Source organism: Austrofundulus limnaeus, unplaced genomic scaffold (assembly GCF_001266775.1).
Source record: "Austrofundulus limnaeus strain Quisiro unplaced genomic scaffold, Austrofundulus_limnaeus-1.0 Scaffold285, whole genome shotgun sequence".
NCBI classification, from domain to species: domain Eukaryota; kingdom Metazoa; phylum Chordata; class Actinopteri; order Cyprinodontiformes; family Rivulidae; genus Austrofundulus; species Austrofundulus limnaeus.
Genome location: NW_013952687.1, coordinates 143,750 through 164,690, shown reverse-complemented (window position 1 = coordinate 164,690; position 20,941 = coordinate 143,750). Strand labels below are relative to the sequence as shown.

The window sequence follows — 20,941 nt, the reverse complement described above, 5'->3', positions numbered from 1 at the left end:
CATTTTTATGGCTACGGCCTTATAGAGCCAAATTAACACTGTTCAAAGCACAACCTATTCAATATGAATTTTAATTAATGTTCAGTCTGAACAAATAATCAACATCAACCAGATGAACACAGATAACTTTTTTTCTGCAGTAACAAAAAACACTGATAACTACAGAAAACAACGAAATTAAACAATTGCACTTAAAATAAGAACAGATCACCTGACCTAGTAACAGAGGCCTGAGTACTTGTTTGTCCTTCATCTCCCACTGCATCAGTCCCTCTTTTTTCACCTCTTTTGTCAACACTGTCATCGTTATTGTCCTTTTTGAAGAAACTTCGGACACTCAGCTGTCATATTTTTTCAAGTGAAACGAACGAGGTCATGCATCAAGTGAGAAAACAGCTAATTAATATGCTAACTCGCCACCAAGTGGTCAGGAGTGTTAATTGCAATCTGTCAAAATGACGGATGGCCTACAGATTTTTACGTCTCCATTTTGTAAAAAACTAGTCATATATGGAAAATATTCAGTTAATGCGACCCCGCACCTTTTGCCTAACCCAGAGACGCAGAAAAGCTGCTCTCCGCCAAAGAAAATGTCAGAGTTTGGCGCAGAAACTGAGTGCCATGAGTTAACCCAGCATGGCTCACCACCTCTTACCCAACAATTCTGCTGGCTGTGATAAAATAACTCTCCAAGAAATAAAACTTATCCAAGAAAGAGCTGAATACAAATGTACAATTTCAGCTTACTTAGTTTGCATTTGCAATCTCCCTGCTCCCATGTGGCATTTAAGTGCATAAATTAGTGTCACGTCGGCTGAGGCTCAAGCATACAAGACGACGTGTTGCATGTAGATGCCGGTGATTGACGCAAGACTGGCAAGAGAGAGCACCCACACAAGGACAGGAGATGAGCAATTTTAATTACTTACTATACTCCATGCCACATTCTGCACGCGCCCGTTCTGTTTATCACATCAACTGAGGGCCATGTTTTAAATATGAATATGTGTATGAACCATAACAACAAACAAACATGGTAATTACGTCCCATGCTAAATTAATTCTGTGATTCCAGCAAAATAGCTATTTTTATGCTTCGATTGTATTCTCACTGCAGACTTCCCAGAAGATATTACCAAACCTGTGTGAATTTTACACAGTGTGTATTTCCTGTCCCAGATGGTGGCATGTTCACAGCAATCAAGAAGATTTTTTATTTTTTTCAAAAACTGCAGAATTTGATGCTCGTGATTTCACAAGCTGATGTGAGATTTTGAAAAGGCTCAATGTTCAGGAGGGAAATTAACACAGGAAGTCAAGCATTACATGTAGCCTTTTCTTTACATTAAGTTGCACTGGAACCTGAAAGGTCAAAGTTTTGCATGTACCTTAGTAGTTTTAATCTCTCTTTGTTACTATAGATGGGCATCGTTGCCTGCCACTTTGTACCAAAAAATCCGAAAGGTTTTCGTCTTTTATACTGATTCCCCACAAAGGTCAGCTTCACATGAAAGACTAATATAAACTGACAGTAAAGGATAATGTTCTGAAGAAACTGACAAATACAAGAAAGGCTTTTCTCCCTCGCTGTTATTATCTTGTAGTGCACTCAATTGTACCTCTTGCAAGTGCTCTTTCGCATGAAATGCTTCCCTGACTTGAATGGATTTGCTGATGTAACGGCGAGATTTTTTAGCTATGATGACTGTAATAACAGTGATTTGTTGTGCCCCCGCCCCTCCCTCTAATGATGCAGCCTCCCGTTGCGATTCTGGGTGAACATCCTCAAGAATCCCCACTTCATCTTTGACGTCCACGTGTCCGAGGTGGTGGACGCTTCGCTGTCCGTCATCGCCCAGACCTTCATGGATGCTTGCACCAAGAGTGAGCACAAACTCAGCCGGGTGAGTAGAAGCGAATGAAGGGCAGAGGAAGAGGAGATAAAGCTGGAGGAATGGGGTGACGGTAGAAGAGAGATATGGAGGGAAGCCATTAAGAATTAGACCCAACGAGAGATAAATGGCACAGAGAAGAAAAATATTGTAGCTGAGTTAATCTTAAATGTTGTTTGTGGGTTTTTAGGACTCTCCAAGTAACAAACTACTCTATGCAAAGGAGATCTCCACCTATAAGAAGATGGTGGATGAGTAAGTACTGTCAGCATTTTATTTGTTTACATGTTTAGCTCCAAATTGTCCTTTTTTTGGAAATCTTTCAGTGGCGTGATTCATAGAGTGGTTACCACCTCTTGTTTCCTCTGTGTGTGTCTGTGTGAACAGCTATTACAAGGGCGTCAGGCAGATGGTCCCCGTCAGTGATCAGGACATGAACACTCATTTGGCGGAAGTGTCACGGGTGAGAGACACGGCTTTCATTTTCTTTGCCTTTTGGCTGACCTTGCTCTTAATGCAAGGTTTCAGTTCCGTTTTCTGAACTGAAACTGAATGCGGTTCTTACAGTTTCAGTTCAGATCTTTACGGAGTCTCTGCTTACTGTCACAACCATGTTTTTGTTCCGAGAAGTAAATTTACTTTTAAAATTAAGCTAGGTTTTTATTAGCTTCCATATGTTTTAGCTTCTGTTCAGAAAAAGCAGTGAATGCTTGTTCAGACAAAAAAAACTGAGAGTTTTAGTTCATTTTTGGATTGATGTTTCAATGTCGGGGAGCCTGTCCCATTAAGATTAAGAATACAGGAACAGGAGAAATCACAAGGGACGTTGTGGCCAGTAATGTAACATTTTGATGGCTGTTCCATATATAATTATAACATGAATGTAATCACCCAGTTTAAAACTTGATAGAATAGTAAACTGTAGCAAAGACTCTTTACAAGGAATAAAACAGTTGAATAGTTTGAAGTTCCTCTAAAATTCATATTTTCATCAAATACAATATAAAAATACTAACAATAATGCTAACTATAAAATGTTATTTAACAAAAAAATGGCATGAAATGTTATGTACGTTTGCTTGAAGCCTGTTATCAAATTTTATTTATTCAAATATCATGTTCAAAACAACTGCCATTAGCCAAAGTGCTACACATAAAATAAAGTGCATTAAAATAATAATGCTGAAAATAATAAACTGCAACAAGATAATAAATCAATTATAAAATTTAATTGGACTTAAATTAAAAACATTTTAAATAAAGCAGAATAGTGTCATGCTGTAATAAAGTCACAATCACAATGCTGCTGAAATGGGATCAAGACAGTAGATGAGGAATTGGCCAAAAGTTGCAGCATTAGATAAGAAACAACAACTTAGCTTGGTATTAATGGAACAAATGGGTTGGCTGGAGATCGTTTGAGTCTGACTGAATGTCTTAATTCTTCCATCAGAAAGTTGTCACTGGGGGCAGTATTGGACCAAATCCAAGCAGCTGAAATTTTCCCAGTTTATGCTAATGAAGCTCAAATATTTCAAAACCCATAAATGGTACAAAAACACTTAGCGACTCGGAGTAGAGCCACTGCTCCTTCACATCAAGAGGAGCCAGCTGAGGTGGTCCAGGCATCTGGTAAGGACACCTCCCTATAGGTGCTTCAGGCATGTCCGACTGGGAAGAGACCCTGAGGAAGACCCAGGACATGGTGGGGAGATTGTGGCCTGGTCCCAATACTTGTATTTCCACCCTTGTGTACTTCAAACATGTGTTCCTGCTGAAGGGTTTGAGTGTGTAGTGTGTCCTAATTCTCCAGAGTGCTCTTTCGCCCTGCCCCCTTTGCACACTTAATCCACACTTTGTCTAGGCCCGCATCCAAGCGGACTTCCCACAGTTCATTGTGCCATATTTCAGATCAGAAATATGGCAATGTCCACCAAGTATGGGATAAATCTTGTGCCAGCAGGAATTGAATTTGAATTGCTCAGATTGAATCTGAATGTGCAAAATTTGAAAATGCATTGGTTTGAAAATGAATTTCACCAAATTGAAACTGAATTTAAAGTTTTAAATTTGAATTAATTTGCTTTGAAAATTTATTTTGGTTTATTAAAATTCAGTTTGACTACTTTCAATTTCAGTTCCAAAATTCAAATTTTTGTGTCACACATCCTGGTCCTTGAGAAAGCCAGCCAGAGTAATCAAACACAGATCCACAGATTTACATTTCACTTTGGTGAAGTTTCCCTTCTGTATGTAACAGCTGATGCAATCCAGCGTAAAAGTGACAAAAACAGTTATTTTACTGCAATGATTAATTTTACCTATAGAAAATGTTACATTTACGTCACATCATGGATCAGTCAGCAGCAGCATTTGATCAATATGAGATCCATGATGTGATGTTAATGTAACATTTTCTATAGGTAAAATTAATCACTGCAATAAAATAACTGTCTGTTTTTGTCACTTTTACAGTGGATTGCATCAACTCTGTTACATTACAGAAGGGAAGCGTCATCAAAGTGAAACGCAAATCTGTAGATCTGTGTTTGATTACTCTGACTGGCTTTCTCAAGGACCAGGATGTGTGACACAAAAATCTGAATTTTGGAACTGAAAGTAAATGTAGTCAAACTGAAATTTTAATAAACCAAAATACAGTTTCAAAGCAAATTAATTCAGATACAAAACTTTAAATTCAGTTTCAAATCATTAAATTCAGTTTCGATTTAGTAAAATTCATTTTCAAACCACAAACCACAAATGCATTCAATTTCAAATTATGCACATTCAGATTCAATCTGAGCAATTCAAATTCAGTTCCTGCTGGCACAAGACTTATCCCATAAGCCGAGCACCTTCCAGTCTAGTGGTGGTGTTAATGCACTTAAACTAGTCTGCTAACTGTCAATAATATTAAAGAAGAGGAACTTATTGAAGAAGGAGGCTTATACTCTGGTGTATACGACTCCTTCGGTTCATGCGCTTTTTTCTCCCAAAAACAATTGCTTGTTGTAGTTGCACATCATTTTTAGCAGTACAAATGCCAAAACAGCAATCGGTCTCACCATTTTGGATGTCGCAGTTACAACACAGATGTGCAAGTCGATGACGTAACCCATTCTGTCCCAAGGATGGGAAGGACTGACTGACTGCACAGGAGGAACAAACAGGATCTGATACACACTAATAGTACATACTAATAATACTTTACTGACTGAAACATGAAGTGTTTGACAGTAAATAATGATTTATTGTCTTGTGGAAACTTTTGCTTGTGGTTTTTTTGTACAGTAGTTTTATTTAGTTTTTTATACCAGAACAAAGTAGTTAATTCAGCAGTGTGAAATGGTTCAGTTTCCATTTTGTCAAATCTCTAACCTTCTAAATTGTCTCTTATGTTTTCCAGTCTCACACAGACAAACTGAACACACAAGTGGCTCTACATCAGCTTTACCAATATGCCAGCAAATACTATGATGGGGTAAGAGGCTCCTCGCTTTTCTATTTCACCCAAAGGAGGCTATTCCACTGTATGCACTACTGCCCACTATATTTCTTTTTTCTTTCCTTCACCCTTGATATGCTAGAAAAGAGACTGTGTAAAATTTTAATTGAAAGCATTTCTGGGGCATGTGAATTGGAAAATTGCTCCGGGAATTGGTTTCTTTTTTTAAAAGTCAGTTGTGCATTGCCACTTGAGGTCACAAAAAGGGATAATAAACAAAACCAGATGAGCAACTTGAATAAATAAATGAGGCTGTCAGTCTCTCCTAAGTGTGTCTCTCCAACAATAACAGCTTAAATGACATAACGGTTTATTTGAAGCAACAATACTCTCTCCCCAAAGCCCTTACCTTATTTTGTGCTTCTGTCTATCCTTCCCATTTTTTTATCATCCCAACATTAACCTTCCTCTTGTCCTTCGTTTGATTCCCTCCTCTTCTGTTGATCGTTCCGACCACTTCGTCGATCACTACTACGACTGTCCTTCTGTCCTTTCAGATCATCGCCTCCCTGGATGAGGATCCAGCTGCACAGAGTAAGCAGCTGACCCTGCGGCTGCAGCAGATTGCAGCAGCCCTGGAAAACAAAGTGACTGATCTCTAGCCCACTGAGACCAAGGAGAGAAGAAGAGGGATATCGCCAGTGACTACAGGGGCTTATTTCTTCATTTCTGTGCATAAATGAAGGAAATAAGAAATCGGAGAGGGGACTTTTTATTATTATTTTTTTGTATGTGTTTATTTCGTGCAGCTCGGCCCTGAAGCACCTTCTTGATCTGTGAGTAACAGGGACTAATTAAATGCACACAGGGAGCAGAAAGAGGGGAGGAACTGATGGGTTCCTCTGTCATAGGTACGCCTTAAATCTCACTTGCCAAAACTTAAATGTCTGAGCCCTCGCTCATGCTCCACCGAGCACTGCTCCTACAATGCAGTACGAGAGACCTCTCTCTGAGAATTAAGCCCCTCTGTGGAGCACTGGTATGACAGATAATCAAATGTTGAATTTCTCTGTGTGGAAAAGGTTTAAAGAGTTGTATTATATATATATTTTTTATCGTGCAGTCTTTATCCAGAAAGCTTTATAAGGAAAAAAAAGTATCTTTTTAATTGGATCACTTTGTGGTGCGGACAGTGTTTTTATTAGCCCGTGTGTGTGTGTGTGTGTAGATGTCTGCGTGGAGTTCAACCTGTGAGCAAAAGTGTGTTGCTAAATGTGTGTGTGTGCATTACGAATGTGTGGGAATGTGCACACAGGATGCCTACGTTCAGGCGTGAGGGCGAAGGGACGCCTGCTTTCTGTCATCGAAACGCCCCGACGCTCGGTCCGACCACCCACCCCCACCCCGGAGCCTACGTTCCCCCCCATGGAGCTTTACGACAAAGACCAAAGGGTCCTCACAGGGACATCGGTGAATCTAGTAACGTATGGGCTCATGTGGATGACGGCTCACCAGTGGTTTCAGACACGTTCGAGTGGCACGCTGTGATTTGAACATGTGGTTGCCACTTGTGCTCGTGGAAATCAGTAACAGCACAGTCTGTCTCCCTTTACTGTACAGTGCCATGAGACATTCCACTCAACCTAAAGCACAGAGGTACATTTCAGAGTTTCTTTTGTTTGTTTGTTTGTTTGTTTGTTAGACATTTCAGAAAATGACTGATTTTTGAAGTTTTTAGATTTGTTTGATGTATTGCTATTTCTTGGAGTAAGTTTAGCAAAGAGCAACTTATGGAGCCACGTCACTCATTTTAGCACTGCAATAATGTCAGTATCCCATGAGCCACAATACACAATTGCATTTTCATTCTAAATGCCATATCGTAGAAATTCAGCAATATGTTAAAATCATTCCAAATTGATTTGTATTTTTTTGTGTTATTTTATTTGTTTTGTACCATTTTTGTACTCTCACCATTGTAATGTTATATCAATATTTCTGCCTCTAAAGCTATTAAATAGCCTAATGTTGATGTTAATAATCTGCAACAAATGCAGTTGGTACTGCAATGATCAAACTATAGTAGTTTTTTCTGTTTTTTATTTTTTTATTTTGATGATGTCAAGAAGGTCGGGCTCAGTCATGTACATAATTGCTATGGTGTTTGAAATATTGACATGTCAGTGTCAGAGTGTGGACAGGGTTGCAGTGAGAGTTTGATATTCCCTAGGCCATTAAACACCATTCCGAAATTGTAGGTCTTGCTGCTGACAGATGATTTAATTGTCCTCACTTGTATCTGATCATGGACGATGCGCGCGGTTGACACGGAGCAAGCAAGCTCCAGAGACCCCAGAATGTTAACGACTCCTGCCTTGGCGAGAGTGACGTTTGCAGCCGACCTCGAGCCTGCCCGCCTGCCGTCTCAGCGTGGCTCTCCGGCGTCCCGGATAACAGCATTTGGCACTGCCCACTCAGTGCGATGCAGAGTGGCACTCTGTATAATGGAATCAGCAGGGGAGGCTTTTGATCTTAATTGCATGCCGACTGCAGACTCCATCCTTGTCTCCACCGTTGTTTACTGGTGACTCCTTTCTCACTGACAGAGTCGATGCAAGAATCTTATTTCAGAGCCTTTCTTTAACCAGAAATGTGCCTTATTGAATAGGATATTACATATATATTGTTTCTAAATTATTCCATTGGTAACCTAGGTGACTATGATGATAATAGTACTTATAGACACAGCAATGTATTTGGACTTGTGGTCTTAGGTGTGCTGTCTAATGCTAGATGCCCTGCTGCAGCCATTCACGTGCCAGTTGGCTGAAGAGATTTCAGTATGATTTCTTTTATGGTTGCAGTTTTGATGTGTGTATTTCCCTTTGGGTGTCTTTGATGTGTGCTTACTAGGACTTTGGTGGCTAAAGCAAAATGTCAAAACAAATGTAAAAAAGAAAAAAAATTGGCCAATTGGATTTGGGTTTCTCTTGAAAATGTGACATTCCTAAATTAGTCTACAAACAAAAAGGGTATCTTGATGTACAATTGAATAATGAGCAAAACTGTTCCAATGGTGGTATTTAAAAAAAAATTTTGCCCTGTGTTTCTATGCTATTCTATAGTGTGTACGATAAATGACTACTATACTCGACAAATGACCTTTCTTACTGCTGTGCAGTTATTTTTATTTTTTTGTTTCCTATACCATATAAATCTTTGTAAAACGAGTTGAAATACTGTATTCTAACTGTATACCCTATGCATTGGTTCCTGGGGGGATAACTAAATGTAAAAATGAAAAAAAAATGTTTGTGCTATTGTCGATTTCTTTTTTTTTCCCCCTCACATTTTGAAACTTGTGAATGTGCTGTAACGCTAAAAGAAACTGGGACATTCCATTTTGAATACAAGAGCAGTAATGGAAAGCCACTGTTTTTCTCCCCACCCCACCGTCCAAGGCAGCTCATAAGATTTTCAGTCTTTTACCTGATCTGGTCGTGCTGGATGAACCTAATTTTTAGGAAAAGTCGTGCGTGTGGACAGAGCAGTTACCCACAGGTTTCATCATACACTTCTCCGTGAATAAACTCAGAGACATATATACCCTTCATTTGACTGTGTTTCTTTCACTTGTGCAATATCGATTTGCTTTGACTCCACACTCATGCTTTATTCATGAAGGGGTAACAATCACCTTGGGTGATAGAGTTGCCACAGGCAGCTGATTTCTTGTTAAAGTGAACTATGTGTTCTTAAATCTTTTGATATTTACACGGCTCACAAGATGGCCTTAGACAGAATGAAAGGCTTCTGAATCAGCAGGAGTATTTAAGATGGATGAAAATTAAAAGCAGCCTTGCTTTCTGAAAAGAAGTGCTTTAACTTTATATATTTTTATTTCGTGGCACATTCTTGCGTTTTATGGTCGTGAATGCTGTATCTTCCCCGATAACATGGATCTTCAAACATGCCCTGTGATGGTTGATGCTCCCTCCCCAGCCTACAAACAAAATGCCACATCAGGTTCGTGTCACACTGCCTGGAATACAAACAAGAAGGTCCCTTTGCTGGCTTCATGAAGTGACTTCATAATATAAAAGGCAGCGCGGCATCTCTGCCATCAGTGGTGAAGGTTAGAAAAATTGTGCGGAAAACATTAATTAAATACTGACAGCTGAGAATGAAATTGGGTGGGAAGAGAAAGATGAAAGGCAAAAAAAAAAATTAAAATTTTCCATTTCTGGCTGATTAACAAACCATGGTGCCGGTGCGGATATATCAAAGACAGACCAGAGGCCTGCGTAGGCCATCTTCTGAGTGAGCAGTTTATTGATGTAGCAACAGATGGAGCAACTTCAAGGGCTGCAGAATCAACTTGATTAACGCAAGTGCTACATTTAGCACATTATCCTTGATCACTAATCGTAAATCAAAGGCAGTGCTGTGCTTTATGTTTCTGTTAGATCGTGTAGCTGTTTTCATTTTTGGGAATCGACATTCTTTGCACTTAAAGGTTTAAAATATAACTCCCAACCATCTCTATTTAACTCAATACTTATAATCACAGTAATTAGGAAAAATCAGCTTATGCAGGTAATTCAGCATGAAATCAGGTTCAAATATACACACTGGTTTCTGTTCTTCCTAGCAGCCATCTTCACTAATAAACCAGTCCTATAATGAAGTGGTTGGGGGGGGGGGGTCTTCCTTTTTTGCATTAAATGTTTAAAAATATATTTGAACATGTCTCTCAGTCAGGTGTTGCTGCAGTCAGAGTTGACAAGTAACAGCATATGCTTGGTTACTTGAGTGTAAATTTTGGTTATTTACACTTCACCAGACTGATTAATTTTGGCCAACTTTTTACTTCTATTCCTTACATTTTCACACAACTATCTGTATTTTCTGCTTTAAGTTCATTCTGGTTTGTCATTGTCATCAAGACAAACCTATCCATATGATGCATACTAAATAAAGTGAGTTTAATTGTGGTTGATGAGAAGTATAAATGACACCCTGTAGGGTTGTACTCGATCCATCACACCATATGACACAAATCATGTTGCTCCAGCAGAACATAGTGATGACCGTGACAGAGATATAAATGCAGCTGAAAAATGAAACCTAGTGCATCGTCAATTTTCAATTTTGACATTTTAATATAACTATTGTTGTCTTTATAACTTTTACAAAAACGTTTTTTGGGGAGGTGGAGTTGTGCACTAAAAGCCTCTGTGGTGCAGCCTAAACTTTTACCTGGCTTTTTTTAACATTACTTTTATAATTTATGTAGTTTTAAAACCAGTACTTTTACACTTTCACTTGAGTAAAAGGCTTGAGTTTTTAAACCTTAATATCTATTTTTGTACTTAAGTAATCTATGTTAAGGTGGTTAAAGTAGTGGAACAAAAAAGCTAAGTAAAAGTAAAAAAAAAAAAGACTGATAATTTCACTGATGAGGAGAACTCAGTTTAGTGGAACCAGTTGACATAACTCGTTTAAGTAAAGTCAACACTTCATTTTTCCTTTCATGAGTTCTGTCATGTAAAAATGTAAAAAAGTCAAAGTTTTCATGTTGGAATGTGACACAAAAGTTACGATAAAAAAATACTTTGTAAAATTACAGATGCCCAAAAGATTATTTGAGTACCATAACAAAGTAAATGTACGTTGTTCCTATACACCGCTGGTCAATTTTTTTTGACACTTCTGGCTGCTGCAGCATCCTCCACACCCCTACTTTAAGGTCTAGGTCCCAACAAACTTCCTGACTCACCTGCGTATACAATACTGTAGCTTTTACTTCATCTGCTGAGACTCATATGAACTTAGTGAAGTCTGAAGGCCCTGTCATACTACAAAGTTTTAGACAACTTATGGCAGCTTATTAAGTTTTTCCCAATAATAAAGATGTCTAAGTTGAAGATACAATTGGAAGCCCCTTTTGGACCTGCAGTGTATTTGTAACAATTAGATCGAAAAGACTATATGAGTAAAATAGTCATGAAAAATGTCATTAGTCAGCATAAGTTGTCTAATATGTTGTAGTAGTAATTTTTATTTTCATGTGTGTTGAGCACCAGTTGTCCAGCCCACACGGGCTTACAAGATGTATTAAACACATTTATGCAAGCAGACAGACATAAACATGCAAGTGTTCTCTTCCTGAGATGCCGGACCTTTAAAATAAACTAAAGTGAAACACAAAATACTTAAATAAAAACTGCACTTTTAGCTTCATAAGTTAAATTTGAAAAAATCTGGATAAACATAAAATATTACCAAATATTTGATTTCTCAAACTCATATACAAAGGACAGTAAAACAAAACGTGCATTTCATTTTCAATTTCACCCAAATCACATAAAGAACATAAACAATCCTCCTCTGGAACTGAACGAAAACCTCCAGAACCAGAGGAAAAGTGTGAGATCTAAATTGTGCACAAAAAGACCTTTGATGTTTAGATAGGTTCCATGTTGCATGGCTCAGGTCTATAAACATCCTTTATATAGCTTCGTAATTTTGCTTTAGGTAGAATATCCTCTGCCATTATGCTTAGTAACTTCAAAATAAAACTGATTAATCTGTTCAATACATCTCAACTCATTTCTATACAACCTGTGAGCAAATGTGTTTCTGGCCCAGATACCCATTTGACAACTCCCAATCAAAAAATGTGTTTGTTAATCTATGATCTGATATATTGAAGTTTTTGTAGTGATAGTTGTAAGAATTTACGGAAGAGGATTAGGGCCACTGAAAAGATAAAATAAAAGGGAATAACTGACTTTAATCTCAGAATTCTGACTTTTTTCTCAGAATTCTGGGATTAAACGCAGCATTGCGTCATTCTGACGTCATACAAAGGCAGAGGCAGGAAAAGTTGGAAGGTTGACTTACTTGTCTGAGGACAGAGGCTTTGTTCAGACGTATTAAACTCTGGGAGAAATATTCTTAGAAATATGCATTTAGCGTAAACAAAATGACTCGAAGGCATTGGGAAATACCAACCCAGTGGGCTGATTCGTGGATTCTGGTGCAGGACGAGAGGCTGAAAGAAAGAAAAAAAGATCATCTGAGGGCACAATTACCTACTGAAATTTCCATGCGAGATGCCTACAAAAGGTTGTGTGAAAAGTCCCAGGCTAAACCACACACAATACAGGAATTATGTCATGAATACATTTTGAGATCAAATGATAAATACAAAAGACTGTATGAACAATCCCAGACTGAGCTACGTAAGACTCAAGAACTGTGTGACGAGTACAAATCAAGACTTGCATCCGTTAATGTTTCTGAAAAACATGAAACTCCATCTGAGCTTGGGATTCCAAAAGCACCACTGATAGCTGCTCAGATTCCAAGGCAAACTGTGGTATCAAAAGTACAGACCTCTCAAATTCCAAGGCCCAAGTTTTTTCCACGTTAGACTGTGATTCCAAAAGTACCAGAGACAACTGCTCAGATCACAAGTCCAGAGCCAAAGACTTCTAAATGGTGGCATTTCTTCACTGAAAATATGACAATGGCAAAACTGACTTTGGGTGGCGTGTCCTGTGTAGCCATATCAGCTGTGGCTTACTTACGGTATTTACACACTTTGCACTTAAAATACAAATCCTTTGAAAACTGAAAGCCCTGGACACTTGCGACCTGTCCAGGGTGTACCCCGCCCCTCGCACTGCGACTGCTGGACATGGGCACCAGTGACCCACGTGACCCTGAAAGGAATAAGCGTGTACAGAAAATGGATGGAGGATCAGAATGCCTCTTGTTTTCAATTCCTGCTTGACAGTGTAAACATTATTTGTATAGTTGTCTTTCTTTCACTTTGCTCAAACTGTAACTCTAAAAACTACAGAACTGCAAAAAGCTAAATTTAAAAAAAATTTGACAAAACCCAAACCCTTAGGGGAACAAAATACCCTGAAGAAGATGTAAATAATAAATGAAAAGTAAAGTGCACAAGAATAGACAAAAAGAGATGCAAAATGCTGAGCTGACTGTTAAAACAAAATGCAAAATAACCGATAAAATACACAAACTAACCAAGCACTAAGACACAGCTGAGAGGGGGAAAAAAATCTCTACAAGTGGAAAATAAATTCCCAGCAAGGGACCCAAAACTCATTAAAAGATGAACAGAGGGTTTTTCACAAGTCTGTGCCTGGGGGCCTGCTGTTCGTGCAGCTGAATTAGTGAATGCAGGAAGTTTTTTCTCTTAAATGTGCTCATCACAGTGTAAAGCAGGTGTGTGTATAAGATATCAACTTGTAATGTAAATTAAGGCAAAACTTATTTGGTTATTGTGTGAAGTATGAGTCTTGCTTTTTTCATATATAATTATGGGGTGGCTGTGGCAGAGTGGTTAGGGGAGTTGTACTGGAACCGGAAGGTCGCTGGTTCAAGCCCCCATCCAGCTGTCTCAATTGTTGTGTCCTTGGGCAAGACACTTCACCCCAATGCCTCTGATGTGTGTCCCATCAGTGTATGAATGTGATTAACACTGATTAGTCTCCACAGCTGATTGTACATGTTAGCTTTGTAGAGACCTGGTAGAGTGCTGTGTGAATGGGTAAATGAGGGCACACATTGTAGTGTAAAGCACTTTTAGTGTCCTGGATGGATAGAAAAGTGCTATATAAGTACAGTCCATTTACCATAGGAAACAAGTGTATTTTTCTAAAATTATTTAGTGCAGCTTTTTCCTGTCATCGAGGTCAAATGTACCAGGATAAGCTGTGGGTAATGCTAAACATACCTGCTGCTAGATGTAATTTAAACTAGAGAATTTGCATTTCTGGCGAAAATGCTAGTGTGAGAGCCTCTTGCTGATAACTTTAGCTGAAGAACAGCTAAGAAACAAACTGATGATGTCACTGATGATGTCACAGATACACAGACAGACAGCCCCATTCAAAGTCAATGGGAAAAAAATGATAAAAAAGGTGAAATAGGTAAAAAGTATAAAAAGTTAAGATACCATAAGTCATTGCCGGAATGGCAAGAATGAGCTGAACATTTTGATATATCCTTCCATCCATTTTCTGTACACGCTTCTTCCTTTCAGGGTCGTGTGGGTCACTGGTGCCCATGTCCAGCAGTCACAGTGCGAGGGGCGGGGTACACCCTGGACAGGTCGCAAGTCCATCACAGGGCCACACATAGAGACAAACGAGACAAACAACCATTCACTCTCTCACTGATATACAGTATGAGTTGTAGAAACAGCACAAAAATTGTGGAAGGTGATAGGATCCAATTAATACAGAGAAAAATGAAAACAATAGTGTGAATGCTGTCAAGGCATTCACACTGATAACAGATTACTTAAAACAATTAAACAGAAACTTTAATATAATAGCACTCTCAGAAACATGGCTTAATGATGGAAATGTGAATGATGTTAATGTTGAGGAGTATGAGCTTTATTATATTAACAAAAGTAATGGAAGAGGCGGTGGAGTAGCTCTATTAATTTTTTTTTTGTTGCCACTTCAGTAGAAAGCAGAACTGAATATCTGAATGCTAGTATCTTAGCTTCTTCAACATCACCTTTTTTTGTTAAGGAGAAAAAGAAAGAGAAAGAAAAAAAGTGAAATGTAATGAGAAAGAGTGAAAAAGAGATTAGAAGCTATATGAAATATATATCGAGAAAATACAAGATAGCACACCTGACATCTTGGCTCCACACCTGCAAAAAAAGATAACAAAATCACAGCAACAAAAATGCATAACTATATAATTACAATGATTATAGCCTTGCTGAAAGCTATATATCTATATCTATATATCTTAGAGAAATTATTGTCACCAGATTGGATCAATTTATCAAAGCAGTATGGGTTTAGAGCTAAAAATTCCACATCAATGGCTCTTATGGAATTTATGGAACAAATAACAACTGCTATCTATCAAAAACAGTATTGTTTGAGTATTTATGTAGGTTTAAAGAAAGCATTCGACACAATTGATCACAGTATTCTTCTTGAAAAATTAAGTAAATATTATTAGGTATAAATATTAATATTATTAAGTATTAGAGGGTCGGCACTAAAATGGGTATCTAGTTATTTGAAAGATAGTAAACAGTTTGTACATATAAATGTTGTAAGATCTAAACTTGGTAATATCACATGTGGAGTCCCACAAGGTTCTGTACTGGGACCTAAGTTATTTACTTTATATGTGAATGACTTAGTAAATGTGTCAGGACTTTTCAAATGTGTTTTATTTGCTGACTATACAACATTTTTTTTGTTTAGGTAAAGATTTAGAAAAATGTTTGAGATGGCAGAAAGAATTTAAGAAAATACAAAATTGGTTTCAACAAAACAAATTATCATTACATTTGGATAAAACAAATTACATGATATTAAGTAACAAGAAGACAACTGTTGATTTCTCATTTAGATGGTATTAAGATCTGCAAAGTCAGTGAGGTGAAATTTCTCGGTGTCATTATTGATGACAAGCTGACATGGAGACCTCACATACATTATTTAAGAACAAAAATATCTAAATCTGTTGGAGTACTGTATAAAGCCTGAGAGTTGTTCAATGACAAAGCTGTGCTTGTGTTGTACAATTCAATAATTGTTCCACATTTAATTTACTGTATTGAAGTCTGGGGTAAAGCTTGCAAAACTATTACAAATCCAATTTTTGTTTTGCAGAAAAGAGCCAAAAGAATTGTCGCTAGAAAAGATTACAACCATCCATCAAATACATTATTTTGCAAACTGAAAATTTTGAAATTCTATGATTTGGTTGACTATAATATTTTACTGTTTATGTTCAAGGCTCACCGAAACGTATTACCTTCCGGCGGTTGTTATTGTCTTAAGGGGATGGAAATGTTTGTGAAGGTATATGGAAAATTAAGATGAGAAGCTATATGAGTTGTTATTTGAGTTGATGTTTTTAAATTTAATTTGTATTTTTTGTTAATTGTTTGTTTGAAATGTTCTGAGGATAAAAGGTAGGCATCATAATATTTATTCTTCTTTTGCTACCTTTCATTTTATTTTGATTTTTGATTTGTGCAATTTCATTGTTTTTTATTGTATATAGTTATTTTTTAATTAAATGAATAAAATTTTTGAATTGAAATGTTTACTAAATTATCATAATACTCAAATGTGATGTGTTTAAATTCAGATTGCTTTAAATTGCAATTTACTTCACTCCTTCTAAAATTATCATCGTTGTGGATGTGCCATATTTTTTATCATTAACTCCTGTTTGATGACTTAATTTGCAATATCCCATCCATCATTCTACAAAAGCTCACCTTATAACTTGTTATTTCAACAACATGGTACCATGAATGCACATTTTCCGCGCAACACTTGAATGTGTCAGAGGCGGTATTCTTGCATGTGATTGACTGACACATCTGACCAATCAGTGTGACCCGGAAAGCGCTTATCCAATCAGATGCAGGTAAGAAGATTCATTCTGCGTATGGTTGAATATTGAAGGAAGCAAGTAACTAACTGACATTTTGCTACTATCATATATATGTTTTATTATCTGGGACTATGATGTAGAACAAAAATTAAAGGGACAAACAAGAAGCCACTGGAGCTACGTATAATGCCCGACTGGGTTCAGCATGTTTTTCTTTTTTTTTTTTTTTAGTTCGGCTTGACTAGCAAACAATCCAGTTGGTAGCAGCTAACACTAGCATGGTGGAGAACCGAGAGCCATCGGTGGATGCAGGAAGGTTGAACTGACAGCACTCTATCAGAGGAGGACAGACAACATCAGTAAGCATCTTTATATTTACGTGGTCTGAAACTAGTTTTATGCAGTTCTACGCTTTTGCTGGCGCTAATGTTGCTAACCTCTAGCTAGCTGCGTGAACACACAGAGACGTCAACAACTCCCTTTTCTCACGATATACAACAAGTGTGTTTTATCATTAGCTAGAGTCGAGGTTTATTTGTTATGCATGTGTTTGTTTGTGTTTGTTTTCCAAGTCTGTCATAACGCGTTCATTGATGCGTTTGTTGTGGCTCAGTCTGGTACCAAACAAAGTTCAGAAACCATAAGAGTTGAAAGGGAAACAAGTATTTTTTTTACGAAGACGTCACAAAGTAGAAGACAACAGTATATTTAAGAACAACAAATATCACATTGTTACAGTAAACATAATGGAAGACACAGTTTAATGGCCAAACAGAAAATAAGGATATAAAATACTATTTCAAAATACAAGCATCGTTTTATATGTACGTCATAGATATATACATTAACTGCTCTGTAGAAGAGGTCTCCAGTCCCATTCGTTGTGACCCACAGTTCTGCAGTTTTTAGATGTTTTCCTGCACACCTGACCTAACTGAAATGAATAAGCTGCTAAAACATGATGACATTTAGAGTTGGTAATTTAATTATTTGAATCAGGTGTGTCAACGCAGGGAAACAGCTACAACATGCACGACAGTGGGTCACAGTTGAAGACCCATAGCTGTATTTTTAATGACATTTACAATAAACACTATGTACCACCTGAGGATGTTTAAATGCAGTTGTGTTTAAGAAATACATTTTATAGATATTAAGATTTAATAGCTTTGTGTACAGTTAGTGACTGTCATAAAATTGTGAAGAATTGTGGAAGTGCATTATTAAAAGTAACATATTGCAAATTTAAAAAAAAATCACACCACCAAGAGGAACAGTTGTTGAAGGATATGTGTGTGTGAAATAAATAACCAGCAGAAATAACAACAATGAGGAATTCCTGCCAGTGTAAACAGAGGCCCTGGGGCAGGGCAATATGGCTGAAATATGTATCTTGATATAAGCGTAATTGATTAGTTTTTTGTTTTACTTATTTGAAATAAGGACCAACCTAATTAATTCTGCCAAACTGGTGATGTGACCTTTCCTCTTATCTACAATTTCCTCTTGATCTGTTGCACTCATTTTCCCCTTTCGCTCCACATCTTTCTTTAAAAAAAAAGCTGTTATAACGCACATTGGCAAAACATAAAACTGATACTGTGCATGTTACCCAATATGTTGCTAGCTTACCAAAGAGTCAGTGAGTGAGTGAGTGAGTGAGTCAGTCAGTCAGTCAGTCAGTCAGTCAGTCAGTCAGTCAGTCAGTCAGTCAGTCAGTCAGTCAGTCAGTCAGTTAGTTTATCAGTCAGTCAGTCAGTCAGTCAGTCAGTCAGTCAGTTAGTTAGTTAGTTAGTTAGTTAGTTAGTTAGTTAGTTAGTTAGTGCCACCAACCTTGCTTAGCTGGGCCATGAGAGGTTGAGCAGCTAAAGCCTTTCCTCTGCCAACATTTCCCATCTCCACCTCAGCATTCAGTGAAACTACCAACATTCTAGACATATTTTCTATTGATACTGATCATGTGTTTATTGCAATAACTTTTATATTGTTATTGTTTATTGTCCAGTCCTACACTAAGTTAGCATCTCAGAGCTACCACAATAGCTGTCCACTTTGTTTTATAACTCAACATGACTTTTTTGTTGGAAACTTCTGTTTGTTTTATTTAAAGCATCTGAGGCAGCAGCTCCACCATGTACCTAAGCTCCAACAACCCCACAAAGCCCATCTGCACCAGCAGCAGCATCACCGACCTGCTGAACGCCCTCTGCAGCTGCAGCCTTTCCGGTGTGTCCTGGAAGCGCAGAGCCCTGGGAGGAGTTTCCAAAGAAAGTTTCCACAGAGCACTCAAGAAACGAGCCTACGGCGCCCTGTTGTCTAAGCTGTTTCAAGATGGCACCAAAGGCCCTGCCTCAAGACAGAGTGCCACGGCTAATACGCCAGCCAGAAACAAAGTCCTCATGATGTGCTTTGACCTTAGGGTGGCAGGGTGTCGGGAGGAAGCAGAGAGGCTGGAGGAGCTGCTGGAGAAGCTGCCTGAAGGAGAGTCCTCTGGTCTGAAGGAAGTAGATGCGGTGCTTGACCTCCTGGTGTGTCTAGCTGGCTGCGCGCCCCCACCTTTCACCTCCTTCAATAAAGACTACATGAGACGAGAGAGGACGGTTCTGCGGAGGCCGCGACCTTGGAGTTACCAGAGCAAGGAGCTGCAGAGGCTCGAGGCACGAGCGTGGGGTCTGGTCTGTGCAGAGGAATGGGGGACCTTGGAGACTCTCCATGGAACTAATCGCTTAATGGATGCTCTACCGGGCACAGGACTGCTAGCTTTGAAGACTAAATTGGAGGCAGAAGAAAGATTTGAGAAAGAAACCAGGCTGACATTGTTTGGAGCACTGCAGCACAGTCGTACATCAGACTTAGACATCAGGCTGGACATGCCTCCCATTCCCAGTAATGTTGACGTTACTGGGTTGGTTATCAGGGTAAGAGACTTTACCTAGTAAGTAAACAGACATGCAGCAGGTCTGTAGTGGTTTTATGTAAGTGTTTGGAATTAATTAGATTGGATGGTTTGTGCAGATTCCCTCCAGTTTAGATCAGTCTGAGGATGAGGGCTTCCAGTCGGCCTCAAACCTGACCCCAGACTCTCAGTCAGAGTCCAGCCCCGTTCCAGACATCGATATTTGGGAGGCTCTCCGCACATTTGAGCCTGGAAGACGCCGCTGCTGGGAGTCTGTTGGCTGGTAAGTGACCTTTTGCTCTGATCACACGCATGCTAAGCTGAAACTGTATATAAAACACCAAATGGTCTCAAAATGATATTCCCAAACAGATAATGGGGATTTTAATTTTGCCCTCTTCTCTCTCACCAGCCCACCAGGAAAACGGGAGTCTTTCTATCTGACGGAAGGTGGCAGGGAGGCCTTTGATCAGCTCTACCGGCTGTGGGAGGGAGAGATGAGGGTGGTGAGCTCGGGGATATCCTCTCCAATCCTCCTGCTTCCCCTGGACTCCCAGAGGCAATTAGTATCTGACCTCCTCAATGTCCTGATAGGAGTGGCGTCCACTACCTTCCCTCTCAACCAGGTGCAATTTATCATCATCTGTTGGTCCCTAAAATGCTGTTAAATGCATTAATTTCCTTTACTTAGTGCTGCCACTGGGCAACTTAGGCAAGTACACAAAGAGGTGAGAATCAATGAGCAATTAGTGCATGAGATATAACAAAGCCAGTTCTCCTAAAAAAAAAAATAAAAAAACTTATTACCCCAAACTTTATTACTTCAAAGAAACGAGCCAAAACATGTCAAGTCAATAACCTGATTAAATGATCAAGAAGTAAATTACTTTGTTCTTGATGCTAAAAAACTGAGCCAAGAAGAGACGGTTACTTTATTGTTTCATTAAGCTTTTTTCTTCCCCAGAAACTTGTCTACATTTTGCAACACAAATAGCATCTTGAGTCTCTTTTTTCCCGTTTTACTTCCAGCTATGTTTTTACCATTGTTTCCATGAATGTTTGGTTGTGTTAACGTAATATCGCATGAACCGCTGGACGGATATACAGAAATACTCTCAAAGTAATGATTGGGTTTACATTGCAGTTAAATCCGGTTACTTACCGCAGCCGACTATTTCTGGCCTTCAAGCTGCCTACATGCTGTCTGCAGCCTGTTGTCAGTCCAGCTCCCAATCCGGGAAAACATGAAAGGTCTTGAACCCAATCCTGGATGTTGATCTGATC

General features: G+C 38.6%; 2 protein-coding genes across 3 annotated transcripts in view; both read left to right on the top strand.

Annotated features, from left to right (window-relative positions):
- plxnb2b (plexin b2b) overlaps positions 1 to 8,953 on the top strand; it is a 197,477-nt gene extending 188,524 nt beyond the window's left edge. For both annotated transcript variants that reach the window (XM_014021273.1, XM_014021272.1), the window contains 5 exons: positions 1,757 to 1,904; positions 2,083 to 2,147; positions 2,280 to 2,355; positions 5,302 to 5,376; positions 5,898 to 8,953. In XM_014021273.1, the coding sequence (XP_013876727.1) occupies positions 1,757 to 1,904; positions 2,083 to 2,147; positions 2,280 to 2,355; positions 5,302 to 5,376; positions 5,898 to 6,002 (469 nt within the window). In that variant the 3' untranslated portion in view covers positions 6,003 to 8,953. The remainder of the gene's footprint in view (positions 1 to 1,756; positions 1,905 to 2,082; positions 2,148 to 2,279; positions 2,356 to 5,301; positions 5,377 to 5,897) is intronic.
- Positions 8,954 to 16,885: 7,932 nt separating this feature from the next.
- The window catches only part of tubgcp6 (tubulin gamma complex component 6), a 36,912-nt gene continuing 32,856 nt past the window's right edge, over positions 16,886 to 20,941 (top strand). Inside the window, exons 1-4 of the mRNA XM_014021270.1 lie at positions 16,886 to 17,120; positions 18,872 to 19,679; positions 19,777 to 19,940; positions 20,070 to 20,283. Of these exons, the coding sequence (XP_013876724.1) occupies positions 18,894 to 19,679; positions 19,777 to 19,940; positions 20,070 to 20,283 (1,164 nt within the window). The 5' untranslated portion in view covers positions 16,886 to 17,120; positions 18,872 to 18,893. The remainder of the gene's footprint in view (positions 17,121 to 18,871; positions 19,680 to 19,776; positions 19,941 to 20,069; positions 20,284 to 20,941) is intronic.